Here is an 18,365-nt window from a genome sequence, read left to right as displayed (position 1 = left end):
AATAAGCAAATGCTCATGATCACGCTTCACACCAAACCAGAAATACACCAAAAACAACTAAGTTCACATGAATATGAGTTATTTGGGTGGTATAATGAGAAGTAACATATTTAAAAATATATAATGAAGTGTTTTCACCCTGCTGAAATTACACCACTGCAGTTTTAAACAGTCTCCTGTCATATGTGGGAACAATAACGTCACAAAAGTATGATGCTCTGAAATGAGGGGGAGTATGTTAAAAAACAAGTGTTGTAATTACCACATACAATAAAACAAATACTTAAAGTAAGAAAGTCTTCAATTTAATGTACACTTTCATCACATCTGATTGGTTGTATGTGGTTTTCTTTTTTAACTGTGAAGCACAGCAGCAGATCAAGGAAACTTGTTTATTAGAATGTCCTTTAATTTTGAGTATGTGCCGATACTGAGTCCCTGATCTGATACGTTGGCATTGCAGCATGTATAAATATATATATATATATATACATATATTATTATTGAAATATCGGCATCAATAGCCAATTTTTAGCACAAAATACAAGTACTAAAAGTACTAAATAGCCATATAAATAATGTCCATATAATTATGCATCTTTTTTTAAACAACCAAACTAAAAAAATGTCACGCCACAACAATTCTGTGATTATTTCTAATTAAAATATTATCAATATTAATGATTTAAAAAAATGGTTGTTTCTTTTTCATTTGGTAGGGAGAGAGTAATAATAGTGCAGTTTGGTTTATTAGACTTTGGATGCTTTTCAAATGATGTTTCAATAGTAATGTGCTGAAAATAGAGGAGATGAACAGTAGCGTAGATTCATATATTGCCTTTTTTTATATACATTATATTGCGCGTGTCATAAATACACTCATGACACAAGGGACTTATATTAGGGTCTATATTGAACTTGTGGAGTAACAATGTAATGTTATGTTATTGATAAATAACATGGATATTCCCGGCTTCACCACCGTAAGAGCAGACAGAGACCCCAAACGGAGCGAAAAAAACAGAGGTTAGGGACTGTTTTGAGTCCACTGAATGGAGTGTATTGCAGGAGCCATACGGTGAGGACATTGAGGGGATTACACATTGCATGACGGACTACATGAACTTTTGCATGGACATTGTTGTTCCTGTGAAAACTGTGCGTTGTTTTGCTAACAACAAGCCCTGGATAACCAGCAATGTTAAAGGCCTTTTAAACAAGAAGAACAGGGCCTTTAAAGAAAACAACCAGGAGGAGCTTAGGAGCGTACAGAGGGAGCTCAAAGTCCATTTGCGAGAGGCCAAGGAGTCCTACAGGAAGAAGGTGGAGCAGAAGCTGAGGGAAAATGACATGAGGGAGGTATGGAATGGAATGAAGACAATCACTGGCTGTAAGCAGAGGATGGACAGTGCTGCAGATGGTGAAGTAGAGAGAGCCAATGAGTTCAACACCTTCTACAACCGGTTTGACTGCCCTGTTCAAGACCCTACAGCTCTGGCAGACACCTCCTCCACACCCCCCCTCATCTCATCAAGCAACTCAGCCCCCGCTCCCCCCTACTCCCCACACTCAGCTGTCCTGACCACCAGCACCACTGTAGCCCCCCCCTCCTCCTCCCCCTCTGCACACCTTCACTGCTGACCAGGTTAGAGGTGAACTTAGGAGACTCCACCCAAGAAAGGCAGCTGGCCCAGACAAAGTGTGTCCCAGACTACTTAAGTCCTGTGCAGCTGAGCTGGGGGCTCCCCTGCAGCACATCTTCAACCTGAGTCTGCATTTGGGGAGGGTCCCCACACTGTGGAAGACAACATGCCTGGTTCCAGTACCCAAAAAGACGCATCCCAGTGAGCTCAATGACTTCAGGCCGGTCGCTCTTACATCACATATCATGAAGACCCTGGAACGTCTGCTTCTACACCACCTCAGACCCCAGGTTCAACATGCAATGGACCCCTTGCAATTCGCCTACAGAGAGAAAGTGGGAGTGGATGATGCCATACTGTACTTTCTCCACCGGACCCACTCTCATCTGGACAGAGGAGGCAGCACTGTGAGAGTCATGTTCTTTGATTTTTCCAGTGCTTTCAACACCATTCAGCCTCTCCTACTGAAAGACAAGCTGGTGGGGATGCAGGTGGATCCATATTTGGTCTCCTGGATCACAGACTACCTCACTGACAGACCTCAGTATGTCAGGTTGAAGGACTGTACATCAGAGACTGTAGTCTGCAGCACAGGAGCACCACAGGGGACTGTGCTTTCCCCGTTCCTGTTCACACTCTACACCTCAGACTTCCAGTACAACTCTGAGACATGCCACATGCAGAAGTTTTTGGACGACACTGCTATTGTGGCATGTATACGGGGAGGAAAGGAGGAGGAGTACAGAGACCTTGTGGAAGACTTTGTGGCGTGGTGCAATAGGAACAACCTGCTGTTGAACACCTCCAAGACCAAGGAGATGGTGGTGGACTTCCGCAGAGCCAGGCCACCCACACAGCCAGTATCTATTGTGGGAGTTGATGTGGAGATTGTGAAGACCTACAGGTATCTCGGACTGCATCTGGATGATAGGCTGGACTGGTCAGCCAACACAGACATCCTCTACACTCTAAGAAATATAAGTACAGATTTGTACTTAAAAGAGTACAAAGCTTGTCGCTGGGGCTGTACCTTATATTGAGGCACAAAAAAGTACCTTTCAGTGAAAGTCCTTTTTTGTACCCATGGTTTTTGTGGCAGTAAAGATCATAAAAATTATAAACATTATCATCAACTAAATATGGCTCAAAAACTTGATGATACAAAATTGTCTGGCTTTCAAATAAAAAATGTGCAATTAAAATATATATTGTTTATTAGTACAGTGATGCAGAATACTGAATGTACCCTTTGGCTGGTTAAATGGTACAAATTTGTACTTATTGCTGTTAGAAATTACTTTGTACTTCAGAGGGAACAAATCTGACCCCGTAAAGACCAATACTGTACCTTTGAGGGTACAATTATAAAGAGTGTACCTTCGAGTACAAAAAAGTACTCATATCGTACCTCTGTTTTTTAGAGTGTACAAGAAGGGACAGAGCCGGCTCTACTTCCTGAGGAGGCTGGGGTCTTTTAACATCTGTCGGAAGCTCCTGCTGATGTTTTATCAGACTGTGGTGTCCATCTGTCTTTTCTATGCTGTGGTGTGCTGGGGAGGAAGCATGAAGAAGAGGGACGAGATGCGTCTGAACAAGTTGGTCAGGCGTGCGGGGTCCGTGGTTGGCGTGGAGCTGGACTCTGTGGTAACGGTGGCAGAGAGGAGGACACTGCACAAACTACTCTCCATCATGGATGATGATGGTCACCCATTACATTCCATCATCATGGATCATAGGAGCAGTTTCAGTGGCAGGTTCTTGTCACAGAGCTGCTCTACGGACAGACTGAGAAGATCGTTCGTCCCGAGAGCCATCAGACTCTTCAACTCCTCCCAGTGGAGCCGGAAGAGAGAAGACAGATGAGAAACAAGGCTCATATGTGCTTTCTTAATCACAGCCTTTTTTTTTATCTGTACTGGAAAAACACCATACACATCTACACCCTGAGACTCTTTTGCCTCTTTACTGTATATACTGTTTATTTGCACTCCTGGACACTTGTCACTTTACTGTACATCCTGTACACTTGCACTCCTGGACACTCTACTGTACATCCTGTACACTTGCACTCCTGGACACTTTACTGACACTTTACTGTACATCCTGTACTTTTGCACCCCTGGACACTACACTACGCACCTAACTTAAATATAATACTTGCACATGTTTATGTTTATGTTTAATAGTCATATCTACTAATACCTCCTATACTTTAGTTTATTCTTTTACTGCACTACCTCATATCTACGACTGTTTACTTCCACACTTTCTATAGTTTTTTTGTATTTATATATTTATGTATATATATTTTTTTAAGTCTCAATTTAGAATTTTATCCCTCAATAAGTGTATTGTACTACACTTATTGTTTGTTTCTACTGTGTATTGTTTTTGTTTCTACTGTGTTGTGTAATTGCTACTGGCTGCTAAATTTCCTTCGGGATCAATAAAGTATCTATCTATCTATCTATCTAAATCATTGATTCTGATCATTACCACCCGATTCCATTCCTTTTGAGAGAAAAAAAAGCTTGATTGGCCCTGATTTCTGATCACATGACATCCCTATTGATTTTGAGATTACACAAGAAGAAAGAATCATAATCATCATTATCTTGTACTGAAATAAAATAAATAAAAAAACACTTAAAAATGAATTTTATTAATTCAGTCAACTGCTGAAAGGAGCTTACAGCTGTTATAGTTGTTATATGTCAGGCTGAAACAGGCAATATTTATTCTGCTCTAAAATGATCATCTGCTGATAATAATCAATAATAACAACAACAACAACTCTGTGGCTGCCTCACCTCCAGTCTTACTGAATCAATTAATCAATTAATTAATAGCCTAATTCAACTGCATTCACTTCTGAGACTTTCTAACTGAAAGTAACTGAACATTTCCATTCTTATTTCTTCTTTTTAATTCACAAAGAATTCCCAAACCATTGCAGTCAACAGTAAATCTGCGTAATTCAAATGTATTGTGGAGTTAGAATTACCGTATTTTTCATACTATAAGGTTCACTTAAAATCCTTTAATTTTCCCAAAAATTGACAGTGTGACTTATGTATGAATTTTACCAGTACTATTAGCATTAGCCGCTAATCGTGTGAAGCACTAGCTCTTTGGCCTTCCAGAGGTGAGTATTATCAGCCTGTAGCCTGCTGCTAACCTCAGCTAGCACTTCGGGAGCATCATTAGCATTTCTCACTAACCGCGCTAAGAGCTAATACTCCAGCTTTTTTGGAAATCTGGAAATCTAAGCTTACTGTAAATAAACAGAAGCGCTTAACTCACCCAAATAAACAGTTTTTAAGAGAGAAATCTGTGTAGATTAACATCCAGCACTTGTTTCACTTGTATGACTCGTCTAAAATATTTTTTTTAAGACAGTTTACAGTTTTGGTGACACTGGACACCCCTGTTCCTTACTAGAGTCACATAAAAAGCACCTTATATATAAAAATAGACGAGAAAAGAGATGTTTATTGATAGTTCGCCTTATAGTGCGAAAAATACGGTACTTTTAAAGCCAAATTACTTTCGCTTTGTGTTGCATAAAAATGCATTATGAACATCACACCATCCCTTTAATGTTATCTGCTTAAATAAAAGCATATCATGACATATTAAGTTACTTCTCCTTAATATTAATTACTAAGTACATGAAGAATTGTCAATGTGAAGTCAACATATGCTGTAAACCTTTTACCAAAAGTGCATACACAACAGATCATTTCTGTTTGAAGCAAATAACAGCATAATATCTACAGATTTTTTGAGTGTTTTTTTGGTGTTTTGGTCGAAAAAGAAAACCACCAATAAGATCTTCTGATTATTCAGCAGCGAAGTTCCTTTACTTAATGGTCCTTTGTTTCTCTACATAAATAAGTTATGGAAAATCTCCTTCCATATAGAGTCAAGTACGGACTTGGGATCTTCTTTAAGGAGGAGTATCAGTTCCTCTGGTGTATTTGAGTCAAATGCAGAAAGTTATGAGACCTCCATATCAGCAGAACCACTGCTGGAAGCTCCAGACACCGCGTTAGCCACCAAGCGCTCCCGACCTCCGAAAACCTCGGACACTGTGGATTAAAAAAAGAGATTAATTAGCTATTTTAAATGTTAAGTAATTAATTTTACTGTAATATTTTACATAAAGAACAATTTAATAATAGATAGGTAGGGCTGCAACGCAAACAACAAATGAATATGGTGTTTTATTCTATAAACTACAGACAACATTTCTCCCAAATTCCAAATAAATATATTGTAATTTAGAGCATTTATTTACAGAAAATGAGAAATGGCTGAAATAACAAAAAAAAAAAAAAGATGCAGAACTTTCAGACCTCAAATAATGCAAAGAAAATCAATATTTGGTGGAATAACCCTGGTTGGTTTTTAATCACAGTTTGTTTCATGCATCTTGGCATCATGTTCTCCTCCTCCACCAGTCTTACACACTGCTTTTGGATAACTTTATGCTGCTTTACTCCTGGTGCAAAAATGAATTCAAGCAGTTCAGTTTGGTGGTTTGATGGTTTGTGATCATCCATCTTCCTCTTGATTATATTCCAGAGATTTTCAATTTGATAAAATGACAAAAAAACTCATCATTTTTAAAAGGTTTAATTTTTTCCAGCACTGTAAAAAAAGGATGTTTTCCCACCAAAATTCTTTAACGTAAAATCAATAACGTAAACCCTGTGGGAGGGGTAATGAGCTCAAACACTCTGATCTTTCTTCGTGACTCCAAGAATGTAAACACACCAGATATGAGACAAGACAACACCCAGACTCATCACTGTATATCAGCTCACGTATACATATAAACATATTCTCAAGTGTTTAAATCCCACATATAATAGCTTCTGTTGTCTCTGGAGTGATAAAGAGAGAAAACAGGCAGAGAGAGTTATCAACAGCTACAGCCAGGGTTGCCAGGTCCACCAAAAATCCTGCACAAAGTCTGTCTGAAACCTGCCACAATATCCAAGACATTCAAAATACAGTACATTTACATTTTAAACAGTTCGCAATGAAGGCTTCTTGGTGGCTACAATAAATATAAAAATAGATATATCAAAATAATATGAAATAGTATATAAATATAAAAATAAAAATAAAAAAACCCTTGTCCGTTTAATAATCCACAATTCTGGCAACTCGGGTAACAGAAGCAATTCTACAGTGCAATGAAAAAGGAAATATTAATAATAAAAGAAGTAAATACCAATAAATAAAATTAACTAATAATATAGAAATAATATAGAGACTTAAATGGAGTTTACATCAATTACATGACTATAATCTGATTTATAATATTAAACATATATCTAAAAAAGCTATCAGAATGTTCTGTAAAATCTGTCTAGGGCTTTAAAAGTTTAAACGTCAAAATGTAGTAAAACATGCACTGAATCACCAATAGGAAACACAAATGTTTCCAAGAGTAGCATCACAGCGCTAACGCTCGGAGGAAAAAGCGCAGTGACTCGGTTCTGATACAGCAGCTCACAGACGCAGCCTTGTGCTGATCCACATCACCCTAGGAGTGATGAGGGGAAAGAGCTCCATCTACTGTACTGTACCCACCCAGAGAGAGCCAGACCAACTGTGCTGCTCTCTCGGGGCTCCGGCAGCTTATAGCAAGCTACATAAATAGGATTAGAACAGGCAATCTCCTAATCATAGAGTCTTTATAACTATATAAACATGTTTCATACCAGCAGCTACATCACTGATGTCCCACACTCGCAGTCCGTCCTTCTGTCCTCCAAACGCGTAGACGAACGGCAGGTCAGGACAGCAGGCTGCACAGAACAACACGCCCTATTGGACAAAAATAAAATCATTTAGGTAAACAGATACGTTCCAGCAACTGAACACATTATTCATCAACATTATTAACATTCTTCAAATGGTTTATTATAGTAGCAAAACTGCTCTAAAACTTAGCAAACAATTAAAATCAGAGTTAAGCTTTAGAAGTTTTACCATTTTCATATCTCTGGAGTGAATTAAACTGGGCTTGTTGCCCAGGATGTCCCAGATCTTCACTTGTTTGTCAGCTGAAGACGTTACCAGACAGCCAGTGACCTGACTGCTGAGATCCATACCTAAAAAAAGATTAGAAAATATATTACATAAAACAAACAATTAAAAACTGATTAAAAACTGATAAAGTGATGGTGGATTAACAGTAAATAAAAATACTTAATGAATATGGGTAGAGGAAATATTTGATTGTTAGAAGAATAAAGATCATGGACAATTTTGAATGAATTCACAAATGATAAAATGGTAAATCTAGATTATAACGGGGCTCAAAAGGAAAAACGCCCAGACACACATCATCAGCAACAAACCTAAATGGCTCCAAATTGCGATCTCATAGGAAATCTGCCTGGGTTAGCATTAGCACATCTTTTACATGTTTGTTATCTGTTGTGTGTTTACTTCCACTCAAACATCTATACATACCTGCTCCCTGTCTTAGTTCTCATTTGACTTCTATATATATATATATATATATATATATATATATATATATATATATATATATATATATATATATATATATATATATATATTTTTTTTTTTTTTTTTAATAGTGCTTTTATTAACAGTATATAAGCAACTATTTCACTTCTCTTCATGTGTACATTTCTAAACATTGTTTTAATGAATGTCAAACAAATAATAGTTATTATTGTTGTCTTTGTGGCGTTATTTTTATTATTTAAAGGGAAACTATTTAAATTTACTTGCACTTATATATCAAATAATCCACTATTGGGACCCATTCGTGTGTGTAAACTAGTGCACCTCAAAAAGACATACATCAATCAAAAGTTACTTTATTTCAGTAAGACTTTCTGGGAAACCAGAATTTTATGAATTTTGATTTCTTTGAGATGCACTAGTATATGAAGCATTACGAAACCTATTATATTAGAATGTGCTATAATCCGTTACATATTAAACACAGATCAGCCACATCATTAAAACCAGCTCTGAGTAAAAAAACAAAGTACTCTATTAAAGTATAAATAAGCAAAATTTCTACTTAAGTAAGGTATTGTGTAGAAGTGTCTTACCTGACACTTCTCCATCATGTGCCCTCAGGGTAAACACCAGCTTGTCTGACCGGGCGTCCAAACAGTAAATAAACCCATCGTCTGTACTCGCCTGAAAGATACAGATATAACTGTTATGTTTTATGTTGACACATCAAACACGGCGGGTCAACAAAAATGTAATACTCTGAGCTAAAATTACAGAAAATAACAATATAAAAATAACAAATCCTCACAAGGAAGTTGCACGGAGAGAAATGATTCCACACCAGCCTCTCCACCTGCCCACTAAACCGCCAGATCCGATGACTGGAGTCCGGACTCCGGCAGTCGTACAGAATAGCAGACCTACAAAATACAGACGATAAACACTGATTATTATACTTAAAATACAGATATAACCATTAGGAAACATTTATACCATAAAATTAGTGAAACAGAATTTTATTGCAGACGCATCATGACTGTGCAGAGTGCAGAAAATCCTGCGGGAGAAGAAACCGGCTCCAAAAATGTAAACACTCCAGATAAGGGACAAGACAACGCCCACTCTCATTCTGCACATAATCATTACACATTTAAACACATTCTCAGCATTTAAATCCCACTTACAGAGCTCCTGATGCTCTTGCAGTGATAAATAAAAAAGCAGAGTGAGTTACCGCGAGTTACTGCCCGCTGCAGCCAGGGTTGCCAGATCCAGCAAAAAAAAATTCACCCCAAAGTTTGTTTTAAACCTGGCCACTTAACTAGCTTAAACTAGCCCAATATCTGAGATTGTCACAGATATTCACAACACAGTCTTTTTATTTCTTTTAAACTTTTTGTAATGAAGGCTTTTTGGAAGCCACGATAAATATAAATATACAAAAAAATATATATATATATAAAAAAAAAACAATCTACTGCGACTTTTCAACAAGCCCAGTTTCGTAGGAAAACTACCAACATGGCAACTCATGCTATAGAGGCTGTTCAAAAATATGAATACTAAAATAAGTAAATACTACTAATAAAAAATATATAACATATAATAAATGGACTTAGTTTCTGAATATTGATGCAACATTTAAAATCAAATCTTAAATTTAGTAAGCAGCTCATTCACGTTTGTTTCTATTGCAAAAACAAGATTGAACATATTTTAAGGTTAAAATCCTAATCTTATAAAAATTATAACATTTTCCTAATTATTATTAAATTTCGTTTTAGAAGTCAGGTCAGAAATAGTTATATGGAATGTAAAACGTTTGAATGGTTAAAATGGTTGGAATACATCTGTAAAAGATGTAAAAAATTTTTTTTAAAAAGAGCTACTTTAGTTTTATCACTAAAATCAGAAAGAGAAAAGAGGAAATGCTGTTAAAGAGAAATGTGGTGTTTGACGTACTTATCATAAGACCCAGTGACAAGGGTCTGAGCCTCAAATGGGTGAAACTTCAGAGTTTGGACCTGAAACACAAAAAATATCATTAGGAATTATACTTATAATTTTATTCACATTTTTAAAATGATTAATTATGTATAAATTAATATCAGAGCATGAACTAAACATTTATATCCAGGCTTAACTTAATCTATCTTGATCATCAAAAGATGAATTATAATTATATTTGTGTATGTTCATATTCATAACTTTTTCAAATAGGACTGGGGGATATTGTATATATTCTTAAAATGACCAATTTTTAATTGTATAACTTTGATTTTTAGTTCTTACAAAACTACTTCAGTTTTCTTAAAAACTGCAAAAGTAAAAAAAAAAAACAGGACTATTTAAAGTGATGCGCAAGATATTGTTTCCTTTATTTAATTTCTTATTTATTTTAATTTTTAAATGAATAGTAAGTTGCCTACTATAATAATCCTACATGCAGCTTTTATATTAAACACTGTTTAATCATAATAGAACCTCCTTATATTTTTTAGTTCAGAAAAAAGTGTAAAATATTTACAATCTATCTACTAAGATTCATTCTGAAGCATCTATATGTAAAGATATACACTCTCGCATTAAGAAAATCATATTAAAACAGTAATTCCATTAATTAAATTAATTTTAAATGAATTTTATTACCCTCTCAGCCCTAATTTAGAATAAATAAAATAAAGGATTTTTAGGCCAGTCTAATTCTGTGTAAGGAAACTACAAAAACTGTTAAATTACCTTATCTGTGTGTAATTTTAGCGTTGTTGCTGGTTTTCCTTGCACTAAATCCCAAAGAATCACAGTTTCATCAGCTGAAGCACTGCCCAACACATTCCTGCACACAACAAACATCATGTTTAGTATAAAAGTGATTCTATTTTAGAAATGCTCTAAATGCTAGATTTATTAAACTCCAGTATATCTCACCTGACCAGTTTATTCCACGATAGATCCAGAACAGCATCAGTGTGTCCCTCCACGCTCTCAGCAGCCTGAACATATACATATATATATTAAATACAAACACAAAGTACAAAACAGACACTTCACTGTTAAAACTAGTTAAAAACTAGTTAACTAGTTTTTTCTTCAACAATTTATTTATTTATTTCCAAAACCAAGAAAATACATACAAAGCCTCATACATTTTGTTCATTCATCAGAAATCAATTTAAAAACAGCTGCATTATTCTGGAAATTATAGTAAATTAACATTTTAAACGTATTAAAGGGTAACTCCAACCTCATATTTAAAAAAAGGCTTTAAAAAAAATAGGAGGGGTAGTTTGGGAGGGACACTGGGTGATGTATGGGTTTAGGGGCAGTGGAATGCAGACGGTTGGATGTCAGCGGAAAGGGGGCGGGATTATTGATTGATTGATTGATTGCACAGTTAGCACAGTTAAACCTGAGAGGAGCTACAGACGCAGAAATTACCTCAATAAAAGCGTTTTTTTTTTTTTTCAGGTTAGCAAATTTTAATATTTAATTTTAATTTTAGAAATTTTAAGCTTACTTCAAAAGGAACACATTTTACTAATAAAAAAATTAAGGATTTAGTCACTCTAACAATATAAAAAAATATGATAACATAAGATTTATTTCACAAATTTACAAAAAGGCAGATAATTTCGTTTAAAATATACAACTTTGGTATATTTAATTAAAACAGAGTTTACAACTAATCTATTGTCCCACGTTCTGAGTTTCTGTAATATCTAAACTTTGTTTAAAATTCATAAAAGCTTTTTTTAATAGTTTATATTCAGTGTATATTTTATTTTTAAAACATTTTGGTCAACATTTAACATTAACATTTGTCTTCTCCAATATAAACAATTCTTTAGATTTTTTTTTCTCTTAAGTTAAAAGTCACTTAAATTAATCTGAAATTTACAAAAATATGAGTTTGCAAAAAGCATCACTTGAATGTTCTTCTCCATGTTCATGTACATCAGCAAGCTGTTAATAGCAATGCTTTTATTTTTCTCAAAGCATTTAAAACAATTACCTTCTTGTTCTTCTTCTTCTTCTTGGCTTTCTTGCTGCCCAGAGAGAACACAGGCTCTAGACAGTCCACCACATCCAGATCCCACACGTCTATAACCGGAGTCATGTTCCCGATCGCTGCATAATTCCCTGTGAGAAAGAACACGGCAGATTACAGAAGGTCAGAAGGTCCCAGAAAAGAGGATCCTAACAGTTAAAAACACAGCGCTGGAGGAAACATGATCTCAGCGCATGGTGTGCAGCGCGGCACTGATACATACATGTGCAAAATAACATGTTTTTCATTAAAAAACATAAGAAACGCTTTGAAATGTTCTATATTTCTGAATAAGGGTGTGTCATTTCGTATTGTACATAATAATATCACCAATATTTAAGTATTGTGAACAATATTATACCCTGAAATATGATACCATATCACCCACCCCTAATGATCACATCAGGGTTCTACTTTTTTACTGTTTTCATCAAAAGAAAAATTCACACTGTTCTCATTTCCCATTATATCTACTAGATACAGATGATTATATCTGTCCAGTATCATTTATTTTACTTTAATCCTGCATATATGGAGATATTTGGAGTGTATTATTATTAGTATCATGACTAATAATTCTGGATCATTGACTTCTGTTACAAATCTGATCAAATTCTTGTATTTTTTTTAATATCTCAGTTATTAGGGGCGTGCCATTATCATATCGTATGCAACAATAAAATAAAATGTCATTTTAATTTTATTCACTAGTGTATTCTTGCAATGTTTTGTCATATCACCAAGAGTATAGCTATCACCAAAGTCCACAGAAACTTCATCCTCGTCTATAGCACAGTTAAACCTGAGAGGGCGCTGCAGAGGCAGAAATTACCTCAATAAAAGCCTTTTTTTTTTAAAGGTTAGCAATTTTTTTTTTTTTTTTAATTTTAGAAATTTTAAGCAGTTCCTTACGTCAAAGGATCACATTTTACTAATGAAAAAAAGTTTTTGGTTAAGGGTTTAGTGGCTCTCTAATAATATAAAAAAAATAATGATAACATTTTAGCCGTATTTCACAAATTTACAAATAGGCAGAGCATTTTGATTGAAATATATAACTGGTATTTTAAAACAGAGTTTACAACTAATCTATTGTCCTACTTTCTAAGTTTCTGTAATATCCCAACTTTGTTTAAAATTCATAAAGGCTTTTTTTTTTAGTTTATATTCAGTGCATATTTTATTTGTTGTATAATAAAAAAATGTTATCAACATTTAACATTAGTCTTCTCCAATGTATTCAATTATTTAGATTTGCTATTATGAAAATACCATAAAATATTGTGATATTATTTTAGGGTCATATCGCTCTCTCCTATTTTTGAATAAATATGAACTGAAGCGTCATCATATTTTGATACAGACACTACACTTTTAAAACTTACATAAACTTTTTTTTTCCAACAATATTATTATTTATTTCCAATATAAAGAAAATACCAAGCCTTATACATATATAAATTGGTTTATTAATCAGAAATCAATTTCAATTACTGTAAATTAAGCAACTTAAATGTAATAAAGGGCAAAAAGCACAAAATGATTGGCTCTCAGAAAGCTGAGGGAGAGCGGAGGTGAGCTATTCAACAAAGGTAAGTACTTTTTATCATGTTTTAAAACACCAAAAGTCAATTTCACACACAAGTTCTCCTTTAATACAGCTATTATATACACACACACACACACACACACACACATATATATATAATAGCTGTATTAAAAGAGGAGATATATATATATGATTTACACATTGTCTTAGAGATTTAAACATCTATACACAGACGTGTTTACCTGCTCCTTCTTCAGGGTTGGGGTCAAAGTTCAGCCACTCTATACTCAGCGGGTAAGCAGGGAGGAGGATGTCGTGATGTACGTACATAGAGTCCTCTTCAGGATTATACACTGAATACATAAACATAATTCATAACTACTCACAATTAAACAGCACTGTACAGATTATTAAACAGAGAAAACACACTAATTTCATAAGAGACTAATACAGATCACTGACCATAAACCTCCAGATTACAGCAGTCCTTCTCCGCCCTGCCGGCCAGAATCAGATTATCTGTAGGCTTAATCTGGAAGTCCTCTCGTTCATACTGGTCCTGAGATTAAAGATAGATCTGTTACACAGAGCTGAACAGAAATCTGTACATTATATTATATAGTCTGCTTGGAAAAGAAAGACAGAAAGAGATAACACACAGACATAAACATTTCTGATATATATATATATATAGGATATATATATATATATATATATATATGAATAAATTATGATAATATGTTAATAGTGGCAATCTGTCTTGAAAGCTGTTAAATTTTTCAGAATATATTAAAGGCTACCAGTATCAGCAGTGTTTTGTAAGGTATAAGAAGAAAAAAAAAAAAAAAGTAAAAAAAAAAAATATCCAGAAATGTTTGGAACTCAAATCATCACTAAGGTAGTTTAACATTTTACTATACATATATATTTATATACATATATACACTTTTTTTTTTATAAAAGCTGTATGACAACATTTGAAAGATCTAAAGCGAATTATACATTTATTAAACAAGGAAGTACAGTCTAATCTAATGTTTTAATCACTTACTGTGTCTTTAATGGTGATATAAGGGTCTTCTTCATTGTTGCCGAACACAGTCAAGCCCGCCAGACTGTCTCCAAGATTAGTCGTCTCTAGATAAAAACAAAAAGAAATAAAAATACACTGTTAGATATACTCAGCACTTATCCACTCACCAAGCGGTGAGAAATAATAGCCAATCACAGACATCGTACTCTCAAACGGAAACAACTGTCCACCTGAAGGACCGCATCCAACACTGAGGAGTTGATTGATGACAGAGTCTGTCTGTCTGTCTACTAGTCTGTCTAACATACATATTTACTTAAAACCAAACACACATACACTGTTTAGAGAATGCAATTTGTATTGTCAATTAAGTTTATCCAATTTACCTTATCAGAAAAAAACAGTGATTTATTACAAACATTGTCTACATATATACATATATATACATACATAACAATAATATATAAAATATAACCTATATATATATAAAATATGTCTTCCACCTACAATACAACACACAAACAAACAGAGACAGGAATTACCGACGTCCTGCTCGTCATATTTATCCAGGTCATACTCCGCGAGCTCATCTTCTTCCTCTTGTTTTTCTTCCTCATTGTCCTTCATTTCCTGAGGTACTGAAGCTTCAGTGTCTTCATGCTTATTCGCTGTGCTCTTATCACCATCGTCATTATTATCCACATCATCGTCATCATCGTCTTGCCTGGAAAACATGATTAAACCATTAGTATTATAAGGGATGCTGAAAGTGTTAAAGGTATTTTACCACATTTTGATCAAAGATTTACTTAGTACTTAATACATTTAAAAAGGATGTTCTGTATTACTTCAGTCAATACAGTCACTGATTTTATTAAACATCTTTTCATTTATATTTTCTGCCCTGGGGCTTTTATTATGAAGCCCAAAATGGCAGAATAAGTGATAACGGCTCACAGCTAACTGTTTATACCTATTTTTCTTCTGTAACGTTATAATACGAACAGTTATTCACTTTAGATACTAGACTGAACACAGACAGACAGACGGTCTAAAAACGTGTTTTTACCGTAGTTCATCCTTTGCCTCGGCTATGATGCGCTGCAGCTCATCTTTACTGAGCTCAACCTGAAGAAAAAGAGATTAAGATGAACATCAGAGATACAAAAATGGGAATTTAAGAGCCAAAAGGGGAACATAGACCAAAAATGACAAATATAGTAAAATCATTAAGACACATTGTCTTATTTACATATTGCATAATGATAATGTAATGTTTAAAATTTTCCAAAAAGGCATATTTTTGGTTTGAAGTGGGACCTTTTTATTTTATTCCTTAATATAAAAAAAACAGCTGAGTTGTACTTATTTTTTATGTCAATTTTTTAACGTTACATCTAATGTGAAACAAAACATCAAACATATCAATCCATCCTTATGATTCCCCCAATCAAATGGCCCAATAATGTGTTTTATACCTATTCTAAACAGTATCTTTTTCCAAAAACAGGTATCAAATCCAGGTATATTATTTATAGGTATATTTATATTAGAATTATATTATTTATATCTAAATAATATCATTCTAATGCAAGTTTTACTCCATAAAACGAGACCTTCTCTACAGACAGACTGAGGAGATCTTTTATACCAAGAGCATCAGATTTTTTAACTTCTGTCTGTCTGCCCGCCTGCCTGTCTCTCTCTCTCTCTCTATATCCATCCATCCATCTGCCTGTCTCCCCGCCTACCAGTGTCTATCTTTCTCTATCAATCTGCCCATCTCTCTGCCTACCGGTCTGTCTCTCTCCATCTATCTGCCTGTCTCTCTGCCTACCAGTCTTTCTCTATCTATCTGCCTTCCAGTGTGTCTCTCTCTCTATCTGCTTGTCTCTCTGCATACCAGTCTGTCTCTCTCTCTCTATCTGCTTGTCTCTCTGCCTACCAGTCTGTCTCTCTCTCTCTATCTGCTTGTCTCTTGGCATACCAGTCTGTCTCTCTCTCTCTAACTATCTGCCTGTCTCTCTGCCTACCAGTCTGTCTCTCTCTACAGGTTTTATAGTATAGTTCTTCAGGTGTAGTTCTGTAGATGTACAGTGTACGTTAGTTTTGTTTTGTAGTTTTATATTGTAGTTCTGTAGTTTAACTCACTTTCTCTGGAGTTTCCTTGGCGATGCCTCTTTTTACCCAGGAGACACAGGTGATCTGGGAGCTCATGGTTTAATCTGTTTCTCTTCAGCCCGAAAAATACGAAACTCCAAACCCTCAAAACACGAGGTTCACCGGGGTCCTTCTACTACCGGTCTCCAGCTGATGACGCTCAGACCCCGCCCACTCCTGTATTCACCGCTAGAGGGAGCCCGCGAGAGAGACCAAAATGAATGGGAGTGAATGGAGCTTAACGGCTAAAACAGAAATTAAAAATAGAAACTAACCACTTGTCGGGGATATTCCATTAATTTTAGAAAGTAGAATAATATATTTCGCTAAAATGTACCTGCATGGGAGTGAATGGAGCAAAACAGCTAAAACACAAATTAAAAATAAAAATTAACTACCTACTCAGGTGTTGCTTTAATTTTATAAAGTATATGGATGTAATTTGCTAAATGAGTAAAGAAAGATTACCTACATATTTCAGTTTTCCTACATTAAAGGTTTTTAGGAAGTAAACGCTGTATTAATGCTATCGTGATGGAGAAAAAGTGAAAAAACACAAATTAAAAATAGTAACTATCATATACCCACGGTATTCCTTTAATTTTAGAAAGTAGAGGGATGTATTTTGCTAAATAACTAAAGAAAGCTAACATATATATTTCAGTTTTTATAACATAAAAGTTTTTTAGGCAGAAAAACTACCACTTCTAATCTCAGAAAATTACTGGGGGAGAATGGAGCTAAACAGCTAAAAACTCAAATTAAAAATAGTAATTAACTAATTGTCGGAAATATTTCTTTAATTATAGAAATAAAAAATGTAGTATTTCACTAGAAAGCAAACAAAACTTACCTTTATATTCCAGTTTTCCTTCAGTAATGGGATTTTAAGCAGAACACTCGCTAGAATTACTGATATCTATAAACTGATTGGTTGATGAACAGATGCTTAAAACGTTTAAAAGCTTGTCTTCCTTATTAAAACATTCGATATTGCTCAGTGTTGAGAAAATGAGTGTATATTATACACTAAATGTATTTATACAGTGTATAAATTATTAGACAATTATAAAATTGATTTTAAAATACATAAAATTGATTTTTATACATTTGTCAAATTTGACTCACGCAGGGGGCGCCCTCTGGTGGTCAGACAACTCCATAACACATTCTCAAATTGATGTTCTCTTCTCTATGGTAGGTTGTCTCCAGCTTCTCACGTGGACTAATTTTCAAAATAAAAGTCACAGTATTTATTTATTTATTTTTCTTTCTTTCTGTTTTTCGTTTTAAATAAAATATTTGGTTATATAGCCTCTGATTGGTGATGATGCTCATGCCAAAGGGACACTGATGGATCAACATTTGTTTTCTGCAATCTTTCATAATATCAATCATAATTTAAATTACGGTTGT

General features: G+C 34.7%; 1 protein-coding gene across 1 annotated transcript; it reads right to left on the bottom strand.

The window, feature by feature from the left end:
• Positions 1-4,284: 4,284 nt before the first annotated feature.
• pwp1 (PWP1 homolog, endonuclein) lies at positions 4,285-17,103 on the bottom strand. Its single transcript, XM_007230684.4, has 15 exons — positions 16,941-17,103; positions 15,859-15,917; positions 15,332-15,513; positions 14,808-14,893; positions 14,219-14,315; positions 13,999-14,109; positions 12,172-12,299; positions 11,088-11,152; positions 10,899-10,995; positions 10,122-10,183; positions 8,968-9,079; positions 8,753-8,843; positions 7,650-7,771; positions 7,379-7,484; positions 4,285-5,734 (listed from the first exon to the last, which is right to left on the bottom strand). The coding sequence occupies exons 1-15, from the start codon at positions 17,004-17,006 to the stop codon at positions 5,643-5,645; spliced, it is 1,476 nt and encodes a 491-aa protein (XP_007230746.3). The 5' UTR covers positions 17,007-17,103; the 3' UTR covers positions 4,285-5,642.
• Between the last annotated feature and the right edge of the window lie 1,262 nt (positions 17,104-18,365).

The sequence above is a fragment of the Astyanax mexicanus genome, chromosome 2, assembly GCF_023375975.1.
Source record: "Astyanax mexicanus isolate ESR-SI-001 chromosome 2, AstMex3_surface, whole genome shotgun sequence".
Taxonomy (NCBI): Eukaryota; Metazoa; Chordata; class Actinopteri; order Characiformes; family Acestrorhamphidae; genus Astyanax; species Astyanax mexicanus.
This window is presented reverse-complemented; position numbering and strand designations above follow the sequence as displayed.